Source organism: Panthera pardus, unplaced genomic scaffold (genome assembly GCF_024362965.1).
Source record: "Panthera pardus isolate Hobbes unplaced genomic scaffold, ASM2436296v1 HiC_scaffold_6, whole genome shotgun sequence".
Lineage (NCBI taxonomy): Eukaryota > Metazoa > Chordata > Mammalia > Carnivora > Felidae > Panthera > Panthera pardus.
In genome coordinates, this window is record NW_026526991.1 from 109,042,987 (window position 1) to 109,055,279 (window position 12,293).

Below are 12,293 nucleotides of genomic sequence, written 5' to 3' on the forward strand. Positions count from 1 at the left end.
CCAATTTGTAAATCTTATTGAATTTAAATATTTTATACACAACTATTTTAATTCCTGGTTAATTAGTAAAATATAATCAATGTGCCTCACTGTGATTCAGTTATATGCCCACTGGAAAACTTCACTGACAGACTTAGTAGGGAGAGCTCAGACAACCCATCAACCTGGAGGGAGATCACCTAAGTTGTAGACAAAGCACCAGAGGGAAATGGCATTTTTAAGGTTGGCATTTTACATTTAACCTATGAAATTATGGCAGCATCCCAAATAATATTAAGAATGTAGTTGAAGCTAGTTTAATAGTTAATATTTTATGATAACTTAAATTTTAAAACCTAAGAAGCTAAGAATACAAGATTATGTTATTGCATTATGGAAAAAGGATACGGGCATTATTTCAAAACTTCTGTGTTCTTATAATTCCATTATAATTTTTTTAATTTCAAGAAATGTTTGGGGTGCCTGGGGGGCTCAGTTGGTTAACCTACCGACTTCGGCTCAGGTCATGATCTTGCAGTTTGTGAGTTCAAGCCCCGCGTTGGGCTCTGTGCTGACAGCTCAGAGCCTGGAGCCTACTTCAGATTCTATGTCTCCCCCTCTCTCTATGCCTCCCCTGCTCATACTCTGTGTCTCTCTGTCTCTCAATAATAAAAATAAAAAAATTTTTTTTAATTTAAAAAAAAATGTTTGATCTAATTTGTAATCAAACACCAATTTCATTCTTCTTCTATGATCTACTGTAGGACCCTCATATTGCCTCGAATACCACTATTAAAGTGACTCTTAACCCTCTGTTAATTTGTTAACACTCCTAGAAATCTTACACTGTTGTGAACATTAAGTTTTGTGAACAATAGTCCCTTCTATATGACTCCTTCAAAAAGGCATTCTGAAGCAATAAAAGGAGGCAAAACCAGCCAGGAGAGAGAAGGGTTGGCCACTAACTGACCAGATTATCTTAAATGAGTTACTTCACCTTCCTGGACCTTCAACTCCCCCATAAAATGAGTTGTTGACTGGAGTCTCTAAGGTCCCTGATGAATGGAAGATTCCATGATGCTGAGGTTGGTACTGAGGGAAAGGGGTTCTGCAGACCTCCTGGGGGGTGAAGTGCGGGTTATCTGGAATTAGCAGCTATAGTCAGCTAGGGCAGAGAAGAAGAAGAAGCCCAAAGAAAAGGCACCCGAGGGCCACAAGAAAGTGAAGAGGGTTAATACTGAAAGCTTAGCCTTCTTCCGTTCCCCAGCTGAGTAATGGAGGCAGCCCAATTCCTTGACTTTATGCCAGAAGTTTTGCTGTTTGGCAAAACTATAGTTTACTTATAAAAAAAATAGATATTTTATGGTGAAATATTCAAGTCTGAACCGTGAAATTTAATTTTTAAGTATGTGTTGCCTTCATGTATTCCCCAGTTGTCTCACTGGAAGAGATTGTCCAATGCAAGGATAATCTTTCCTCATCTTTCTCTTGTGAGTCATTCCATGCCTTGCACAAGTACCAGACATAGAAAAGATGCTCAATACATACACAGACACAATGAGTAATCTTTAATATTTTTATTTATCTTACTTCAAAAAAGGTAAAAACTCTTTAATCCACACTGACAAATATCACATTTCTAGCTGGAAAAGTGACACTTCTTTTTATACATGAGGAACGATAAACACACAGAGAAAACTAATGTTCTCAGAGCTCTTAGTGAAAGAATGGAAAACTTTCCTTGTCTCTGGAGTACAAGTCTTAACCAAACTCTTTACTTCCCCTGAAGAACCACTGTGGGCACACAACAAAATATGATGAACTTGCTTTAGCATAAGACTTTATTTCCTTCTAATGGCTAATCACACACACCACCTCTATAAAATTACTGAATTTTCATTTCTGAAGGGAATGGCACTGGATACGCTTAGCATAAACTTTAGTAATGCCTGAGGCTTTATTCGGATCAAATATCCCAGGTGAGGAAGACCAATTTATGGATATTTAAATTGCTTCCCAAATACTATTTCTGAGATCAAAAGTACTTCAACTTTCTAAAGCACAAGAAAAGGAGAAAAAAAAAATCTTAAACATAAAATAACACATCATTTCATAACCCAAGGGGAGAAACCTCATGCACCATTGCAGATTCCTTATTTGACAACTTAAAACCATAAAGGAATTTTTGTACCTATTTAGTACACAGCTGAGGAATCTTACAGGAAGAAAGAATATTTATGTTCTGTTGGCACCCACTACCACCTTCCTGAGTAGTCACACCATTGGGTTTGCCTTATTTACTCAGTTCCACCATTGTGTATCTTGGCTGTCATCTTTTATTATGAATCTACATCTCCAGCTAACCCTTTGCAGTTAGCATCCTGATCACATGAAAAGCCAAGGTAAAGGACAATCTGACACTTGTGGGCAAAATAAATAAATTTAAATAGAAATAAGGAACTGCATCTTAACCCCAAGAGGATGACTCGTTGTCCTTTTAAATGATCTCTTTCCCATGAGGCCAGATTGTCCACAATTTCTCCATTATCCCTAATTTCTCACCCCCTCTGTTATCCAAAGTAACCTAATACAATTTCCAGATCTGCTGCTGAGAGTTCCTAAATCCTGATTTTTCTGGGCAGAAATAAGCAAAAACATAGAAGCGTGGAAATGGTCAAGAGTTACCTCCAGACATAAATTACCATTTTCGTGTTTATAAATATTGTGTCCTAAATATGGTCCAAGAGAGGCCTCTGTTGGTAAGAAAGGATATGGGAAGAAGGTTTAGAGCATTCCTACGTCTGTGGACATATAGAAATATGCAAATTTTATATCATCGTGCAAATATTACATCATCACAAATTCCTGGAGAGACCTGTTTAGGGTGATGTGTCACGCATGGACTAGTTCACCACCCAGGGAACATCGAGACACACAGTTCTGTCTCTCTCATGGGGCGTCCACATCCACACTCTCATCTGAGCTACCCAACAGCGCCTACAACATGAGGTAGTCCTTACAGTGCCCAGATCAGCCCTGAGAAAATTAAAGTTGACAGGAATCAGAGAAGTTGTTTCAACAGTGATACTAAAACAATGACATTTTGTTACAACTCTTTCCCACCAGTTTGCTGGCCTGTCATGTGATAAGTTTTTGTTTTGTTTTGTTTTGTTTTTTGGTTTTTTTTTAGCTTCATAGAAACAGAAATAAGAGATTAAATGCTAGATACAGAGGCAATACTCATAAATACTGGTTTATCAACATAGCTCCATTGATTCAAAATCTTGTCTCAGCCCGTTGATAAAACACTCACAGGAGCTATGTGAAGAATAAGAAGCACTGCTAGAGAAAGAGGTGGAGGGTTGGAGGATTCCATGGAATTCCATGGAGGGAGAGGAACCAGAGCAGTGACACACAGGTGACAGACTGGGGAGTCTTTCAGCTGTAAGATGGCCAAGGAAGTGAATGGCCAACCGCTGTCATGGCCAGGTAGGCACGCTCTTTACAATCACTCACTATTTTAAACATGATATGTCTCTACTCTGCTTGTCTGGGGAGGGAGGGAACACTTCTTAATAAACCTGGTTTTTGCATTTGACTTTTAATTTCCTGAATTCTCCGTGAAACTAATTTCATCCAAGTTCAGTTTGAAAAAAATGTAGTCACTTCTTTCAGCTCTATTTTCTGCCACTCACTCTCTCAGGTCACAACACAAAGAGCAAGTTCCCCGAGGAACAGATTTGTTCTATGATTGACAAGAGAAAGGAAAAAAAAATTATATATATATATATATATATATATATATTTCAAATGGTAAGGGTGAGACATCTAGGAAACATTTTCTAGGTTTCTAGGAAACATGTAACCTACAGCACAACCAAAATGCAGCTGGCGGGACTTCCAGACTCCACAGCTGCCCCTGCCCCTGAAATTGGACCTCTCAAGTTGGGGGCGGGGGAGGGGAAGCGTCTCCATTGTAAGAGACCCTCAGCAAGTCTGTGCCTGAGAAGCCTAGATGCCCCTTCTCTTCATCTGCAAAGCACCACCCTGCTCTGTCCTTGCCTGAAACCACATTGACACTCAGAAAATTCCAAGTAGGTCCTCACAAGAGATTGCAACATCCTAGAAAAAAAAAAGTCACATTTATTAATTCCATAAATAATACTTTTCTTGGCTACACACAAGCATAATCTCATTGATTTTCATAATCTTTCTTTTGTGTTTGTCTCAGCAGACAGCTAGCTGTAGTACGTGTTGCTTCAGCATTTGGATTCCACCAGTGGGTTCCCATCACTGCTGAACCACCTGAAAACCACCTGGACATTAACCTGGGAAGACTTCTGAATTAAAGTTCCTAGAAAGTTACACAATATCTAATGAGCCATTCTTACCTTGCAAAGACAAAAGAGCTCCACCACAACATGCACACACATGGACACTTAAACCACCTAAGAGCCATTCTTATCTAAAATGATCATAATTAGAGGACTCTCTCAAAGTACAAAAGATTTGGGTTCTAGGCCCAATTCAGTCAGTTCTCTTCACTCTTGTCACCTTTTTCTCCTCTCCAGCCACACTACATCCAAAGACCTGAGCTAATGTCCTTCTTTAGCTTCCCTTCCTGTGAGACTAATCCTGTCCTGTTCTTACCATTCTCATCCTATCAAAACCCATGCTTAGGCAGTTAGCAGAATTGAAGGGTCTAATAAATTAACCCCTATTAATGTTTTTTTTTTTAAGTTTATTCATTTTTGAGAAAGAGAGACAGAGCGTGAACTGGGGAGGGGCAGAGAGAGAGAGACACAGAATCCAAAGCAGGCTCCAAGCTCTGAGCTGTCAGCACAGACCCTGAGGTGGGGCTCAAACCCACAAACCACGAGATCATGAGCTGAGCCAAAGTCGGATGCTTAAACAACTGAGCCACCCAGGCGCCCCATTAACCCTACATCTGCACGTGGCACATGGCATTGACAAATTTCTACATTTGTAGAGCACTAATAAATCATCTAGTCTCGGTTCCCCTTCACTGAGAGAAGGAAATTGAGGCCCAGAGGGATGAAGTGACCTGCCAAGTAATGGTGATATGGGATGAGAATCCAGGTGTCTTACCCTTGGCTCCTTACCTCTCCCCATCTCTCTTGGCACCCATTGCTTTGAATAGTATTTACAGTTTTCCATGAAACAAACCTCAAGGCTCTGGCTCTCTGATAGTTGGATTTTGGACATCAGCAGAGAGGCAAAAGTAGCCGTTCCCAGTACCACCCAAATAAGACCAGTTTGTTTGCAGACCCAAACTTGAGTATAGACTCTGGCAGGAGAAGGAACACAGACATGCTCCACTCAGTTCTCTGTGGGGTTGTGGCCAAGAGAAAACTCCAGCTCAGCCCTTGCCACCTTCCTTTCCTAGCTGTTGTCCAGGCACCCTGCGTGGGCACACACCACCACCATTTGTTGAGTTGATTTCCCCACTCAATATTATCAAGACTAGTATTGGGGTGCTTGAGAGATCCATGGAGCTTATTTTGTAAAATAGTAATGAAGCTGGGCGCCTGGGTGGCTCAGTCGGTTGTCTGACTTCAGTTCAGGTCATGATCTCACGGTCTGCAAGTTGGAGCCCCACGTCGGGCTCTATGCTGATGGCTCAGAGCCTGAAGCCTACTTCAGATTCTTTGTTTCCCTCTCTCTCTCTCTCTGCTCCTCTCCCACTTGCACTCTGTCTCTCTCAAAAATAAATAAACATTAAAAAAATTAAAATAGTAATAAAGCAGTAGATAATTCTTACATTTCTATGACTACACCCAACCATGGGAGGTCCACCAGAATGGCACCCTCCCAGGGATAAGAACCCAATTTGACCCTGAATACTTTAGGAATAGATTTTTGAACCGTTATTGAGCACTTGCTGTGTGCCAGGCATTGATCTAACTATTGAAGAAAGGAGTCTGAGTCATGGCTCACAGTTTTCAGTGAAATGAGGAGCAAGAGAAAGAGATTTACTGAATATATTAAAAATAGACACATTCATTCAAGTATTTTTATGCCAGAAACAATTTTGGAAGATTTAAGTTTTAACTAACTGTTTTGATATCCTGTAGATATCTATACCTATAGATAAATGGATAGATGGATAGATAGATAAATATAAATTGATAGATCAAGCAGGATGCTATTCTCCATCCTGGCAGATATTTCACTGTCAAATTCTTCTTTAGAACAGTTGAAAGTGGCCATCGTTTTCATGAGTGCATTGGTTCACCGTTTTTATTATTTGTTGGACTGAAGGGCAATTTCCTCATCCTTAGCCATTTCGTGTTTGGAGACTAGAAGACATTGATCAATTCTGGAAGTCTAGCCAGATAGCTCTTCCTCCTCTCTTGAGGAAGGTAGGCAGGTTTATCCTGTCTGTAGTAGCTCTTTCTGCTACACTGTGTCCATCTATGTGGCAGCTAAAGGCAAGTCTAAAATCTCTAACAAAGTCACTTCTAACTTGGGCAGCACCTAGGCCCAAACCAGGGTGACTGAAAGGTGCAGAGAGACGCTTATGTGAAGCTTACGTCCAGACACGGGAAGTTTCTGTTCCTAGTGTACAGCCACAAACGTGAACACAGACTGTGAGGCCACAACACTAACAGTGTTTCTTATGTGCTCCCCTGGAACATGAAGACTCTCAGGGCAACCTTAACCGTACAACTCCCTAACAGACACAGACAAAACCTAGAAAAGATGTAACAGCTCTCCCTCCACACATCAGCAGCACCAGCGCCTCTTCTATGTCAACTACACTTCAATTAAAAATAAAAAAATAAAAAGATAAGCAAAAACGTGTTCCCTCTACTCAGTGAGGACAGCCACTCAGCAAAGGAACAAGCATGCCAGAGATCCATCCCATGCCTAGGCATCTTACAGTCACAAGCAAAGACAGTCTAAGATGCCTGCCGCCCAGAGTCCCCAGTGGTTGAGAACCACATTCTCTGCATTTGTCATTTCTTCTATAACACTGTGAATTGTGAAGTGTGACATCAGAATTGAAGTTTTATTAAAGGGGTTGGGAGAAGTTAAACTGACATCTATTAAAGACATGCGTAACAGTGCCCCTTTTATCCAAATAGACGAACAAAAACAAAATAAAGAATTCTATAATAACTCGCATGAATGAGCTCTATTAATGTAAGGCAACGTGCTGTACATTAAGCACATACTATCATGAAGGACAAGAGTGTCACATTAATCAATCACCCGACACTCTCTAATTAATCATTTTAGCCTCCAGTCACATTGTCAAAAGCACAATGTCAAGTGCTTTGGTCAAGAGAAAGTATTATGTACATGAAATCTGTATCTTGAGGATTTGAGTCCCGCACACAGTCCATGTGTCCCATGCCGGCTTGCCTTTCTCTCCGCCGGTTGATGAGGATTTCACATGGGCCAAAGAGGATGTGCATTTTCGTGGGCCAGGTCTCCGTTTGGACTGGACTATGCACCCCCCTCCGCCCCCCGGCCCCCGGCTGCCTGGCGTTCCCTCTTCAGACCCACTCGGACTTTCTGGATCTTGGGTTGGCAGGCCGGTCGGGGGGCTGCAGCTGACCGGACAGACAGCGCCGGGCCAGCCGGCTCTGAGGCGCTAAGGGGTGCTCCTCTGACCTTGTGGGACCCTCGTCCCTTGGGTCCCCGGAGGCCTCTCTGTGGGGCCTGCTCCCCGGCTCTTTGCAAGCCACGGCCAGCTTGTCGCTGGCTGAGGACATCACCTCACTGTCCTCTTCATCAGGAAGTCCGGTTCGCCCTGATGCGGCGGACTTGCGGCTGGGGCTGTCTGCACGCTCCCCTGCAGCCCACGGGCCGGGGTGGACGGACGCCCCCACCTCTGCCCATCCACCGCCGCCGCCGGCCACCTGACCTGGCCTCGAGCCCAGGCTCCGCGCAGGCCGTGGCCGGGGGAGAGGGGCGGCTGCGCGCCCGCGCGCTCTCGCCCTCCTGTGCACGCTGCAGACGAGGTCCGCCACGCTGAGCACCAGAGACAGCGCGCTGACCGCCCACATGAAAAGCATCATAATGGACTTCTCCGTGGGCCTAGAGACGTAACAGTCCACCACGCTGGTGCAGGGAGAGTGCGTGCAAGAGAATCTCTTTGGGACCAAGAATCCAAATAGGAGGTAGTGCGAGGCACCAAAAGCTGCCTCGGTCAGCATCCGAAGAAAGAGGTGGACGATGTAGCCAGAAGAGAAGTCTGGCACGGTCAGGAGGCGCCGCTCCCTGTCCCCGGGGCTCAGGTCAGCGGGGTCAGGGCCCCCGGGACCGCCGTCCGGCCCGCAGAGTCCGCGGGCGGCCAACACAGCCCCCCTGTGCAGCACGTAGACGCTGAAGACGGCAGAAGGGAGGAGCACGGACACACTCTGGATCAGCCAGAACCGCAGCTGGGACACCGGGGAGAAGATGTCGTAGCAAACATTGGCGCATCCTGGCTGCAGGGTGTTACACACAAACCTCTCCTGCTCGTCCTGGTATACGGGGGAGCCTGCCAAGATGATCACCACCATCCTCAGCAGTATCATGAAGATAAGCCATACCTTCCCTAGAAAGGAAGAAGCAGGAAGGGCACCATCACCAGCATACAAACACATTTGCACCCAACACCATGTCTTAAGTATTTACAGGGTGGAGGCTGGAGAACTGAGAGGTCAGTAAGCATGTATTTTAGTCACCGCTACAGCCTCTGCTACTTAGCTCATCTGCCAAATATTTATGGAGCACTTGCAGTGTGTCAGGCGCTGTGCTGGGCTAGTTGTTTGTTAAAGGCTTTGAGATTTTAAAGAAGTGTTAGAGACTAAAGATGTTTGATTTGACTCCACTAATTCAGATTTGTGGTAATGTCTCCCGGACTGAAGCTTCTAGAAAGAAAGTTGAGCTGAGCAAATTAATGATGTAAATAAGATCTTATTATTCTCTATAGATAATAAGCTTTTGAAAGGCTGTTAGCACATTTGTGTAACTGTGTGTAGCTGCTAATTTTAATTTAGTGGTCTTTATTTATGATAGTGGTCCACAAGATCTTTACTGTTGCTTTATGGTCCTTGGAATCAAATTTCTTTAACAACATTCAACTTTTCAGGTTTGTCAGTGACTCAGAATTCCTTTTCCTTCTATTCCAGTTGTTATGATATATTGAGATTCCTCTTTCTTCAATTTATCATGAATAAGTGAGACCAACCTAGGAAATCAAAATAACCTCAAGTCCAATTTTCATGTCACGAGTTAACTCTTTCCTAACATGTTTAAGACTCAGTTAAAATAATCTGCAAATATTTTGTTTTGTGACAAGATGCAGTAAACATCACCTGACATCAGAAAAAGCTCTGTTATAAACAAAAGGCAGTTAAACTCAAAGAATAGAATTATGTGATCAGGTCATTGATTCAAACTTGTAAGACCAAGTTGACTTTGTTTAAATTCTACAAAACAATGAGTAAGAAAAATATCAACCACTTCATGGGTATATTTTAATCCCTTACTCAATTCCTTCTTCCAGGAATACCATACCTCTCTGAAAATTTAATGCGTCTGCATCAAACTCAGAAATATTTATTACTTTCTTAAAAAAATAAACTAAACTTTGGATCTGGCTTGAAATACACAAGAGAAATTACTAATCTTTTACAAATTAAACTTCAAGAAAAGGATGAACAGGAAGAAAGTGTAATCAAGGCATTAATCTCTCTTTAATTTTTACTATATTGTTCCTTCTCCTGATAAGGTAGCCAGAGAAGAGTTACACAAAGATACTCCTTCCTTTTGCTTCAGTCCTTCAGGCTCAGTACCTGAATGTCAGCAAGAACAGGCCCCAGCAGAGAACACTCACATCCAAGCCTTCCTTAAATGATGGTAGAGCTGTGGAGCGATTAAAAGTAAAGCTTGAGCACACAGCTCCCTTTCTTCATGCAATAAACAGGCCAGGCAAAGTGATGAAAACAAAAACACAAGAGCTTTGGAGCTGTTTCCTATACTCACCCACAATGGTCATGTTGCAATTGAAGGTGATGAGAAGGAATCCCAGCAGGTCCAAACGTTCCATGCCTCCTAGCGTCACAGACTCAAGGTTGTTGGAGACATCGGAAGCCTGTGTTCTCCAAGAAAGTGGAAAATCTTTGCAGGAATAAATGTATCTTCCCTACAAAAGACTTAAAGGTGAGAGCTGCAGATATAAAAGGAAAGCTTGGAGCCCAGGAACGGGGTAGGTGGTGGGCGATTTTTCCATCTCCAAGTTGAGACAGCCCTGAGCTGTCCTCTGAGGCAAAGCGTTCTTGACAACTGCAGTGACCAGAAGACAGCAGGAGTTGTCTCTCATTGTGGGTTATTCTTACCCTCTTGGGACATTCCAGGCCCAGGGCAGTGCTCACATGTCTCTCCTGGGAGAGCCAGATGCTTCAGGATATAATAGAAGCTACTACATTTAACCCAAGAAAGAAACAGTTCTGTTAACTGGCTAAGGAAATTTTGCCACTAAAAAGGTGTTTTCTCCTTGCAAACATTTCCATAACCCCTTCACTTGTTAAAGAAACATTAAAATATTCATGTTTTGTCTTCTCTATGAAGCATAAGCCATCTTAACTCTGGCATGCAAGGGTCTGGCCCTCATTCTGAATTCCTACACCATGGATAAAAGCATAAGTCTGCATCTCAGACATGTGTCCCAACTTTAGGCTGTGACTCACTGACTCTCTAGCTATTTCCTGTTTGGGTGAGAGATGAGAGCTTTTTACTTGGATACAAAAGGCCTGGGTACAAAGCCTGGGGCAGCTACCTGGTCAGTGGGGGAAGTCACTGAATCTCCCTACATATCCTCATAAGGATCAGGATCCCTGCATTAGGGAGAATCATGCTGTTTCATTCAGGGTTTGTGGGAGGAAGACACAAAATGATGATGTTGAGAGCACCTAGCATGTAGTGGGTGTGCAACAACTCAAATCACTGGAATTTCCATCCCTAACTGGCCCCCAACACCTTCATAGATTGCGTCTTCCTTTTGTCTCTCCCAGCCCCATCTAGCCAGGGCTGCTCCCGTTGAATCAGCTTAATAAATGTCCATTAAATTTGTAATAAAGTATCACCGTCTGGACCTGCTGACATCAATCACAGTTGCATCAAAATCCTCTCGTGGCTGTCACCTTTATAGCTAGGAGGAACCCATCTTGCAAGGCTGGGGATCTATCATCAGGCTGGAAATTGTGAACTTTAAAAGGAATGATTTCAATTTTCCATGAAAGCTATTCTTTTATTCCCATCTTTTCTTCATTTCTGATCTATTCTTGACTTTAGTAATATCCCTAAAAAGATTCCCAGAAGAGGAGTACAACAAAGCTACTTTCATCTTTATTCACATGACACATTTCCACCCACAGAAAACATTTTGACCCCCTTAAAAGGCACAGTAGTTTTGCTATATTTTAGTCAAATGCTTCAACATGAACAATGAAATTTAGAGAAATTGTAGTTAAATAAAAAATATTGAAATAGCCATGTGGTTCCAGTATAAAATAAAGGAAAATATCTTTGCTTCCTAATAGACTGTTTGTGATACTGCTTAAAATCTGAAATATCAGGAAACTAATTTCTGAATTTTTCTGTGTGATATAAAATAACCTATTCTGAATGCAGAATAAAATAGAATTTTACAACCTCAAGTAAATCACTATAGCTTTTGATGCCTTAGTTTTCTCATCAGTAAAGCAGAAAAAAAATGCGTTCTTTGCCTACACCGAGTCGCTGTGATATACAAAATAAAATCAAAGACATTAAAATGATTTAAAAATATAAAGAATCGGGGCACCTGGGTGGCTCAGTCAGTTGAGCTTCCAACTTTGGCCCAGGTCATGATTTTGAGGTTTGTGAGTTCAAGCCCCAGCTCACTGCTGTGAGCCTGTCTGTGCAGAGCGCACTTCAGTTCCTCTGTCCCCCTCTCTCTGCCTTCCCCCACCTTGTGTTCTCCCCAAAATAAATATTTTTTAAAATAATTTAAAAATTAATAAAATAAAAACAAAGTATTACTTACGCATCTCAGGGTCTACTCCTCTGGGTTCCTGCCCTTTGTCTATCCCTTTGCTCCCATGGCATCTTCTGAAAAGGTAACACTGCCTGTCTCTCTCCACCCTTATCTGTTTTCATCTTGCTTCTCTAAGTCCGTGTCATTTCCATTCTTTGCCTTTTTCCTGCTAGAAGATATTTTTGCTCTGCCTGGAAATTTAAACCCCAGTGACTGCCAGAAGCAAGATGTGAACAAAAGAGGAGAAGGACAGCGTGTCTGGAGCATCAAATACATGGCT

At 42.5% G+C, this 12,293-nt stretch overlaps 1 protein-coding gene across 1 annotated transcript; it reads right to left on the reverse strand.

Moving 5' to 3' along the window:
• Nucleotides 1–7,075: 7,075 nt before the first annotated feature.
• Nucleotides 7,076–11,325, reverse strand: GJD4 (gap junction protein delta 4). Its single transcript, XM_019465111.2, has 2 exons — nucleotides 9,982–11,325; nucleotides 7,076–8,548 (listed from the first exon to the last, which is right to left on the reverse strand). The coding sequence occupies exons 1-2, from the start codon at nucleotides 10,043–10,045 to the stop codon at nucleotides 7,503–7,505; spliced, it is 1,110 nt and encodes a 369-aa protein (XP_019320656.1). The 5' UTR covers nucleotides 10,046–11,325; the 3' UTR covers nucleotides 7,076–7,502.
• Nucleotides 11,326–12,293: the final 968 nt, after the last annotated feature.

What these genes read in the sequence shown, in the direction of transcription:
- GJD4 (XM_019465111.2), bottom strand. Translation starts at nt 10,045, where the DNA reads ATGGAACGTTTGGACCTGCTGGGATTCCTTCTCATCACCTTCAATTGC. An exon ending in TTGCAACATGACCATTGTGG is followed by an intron (nt 8,549 to 9,981) that starts GTGAGTATAGGA and finishes CTTCCTTTCTAG; the next exon opens with GGAAGGTATGGCTTATCTTC.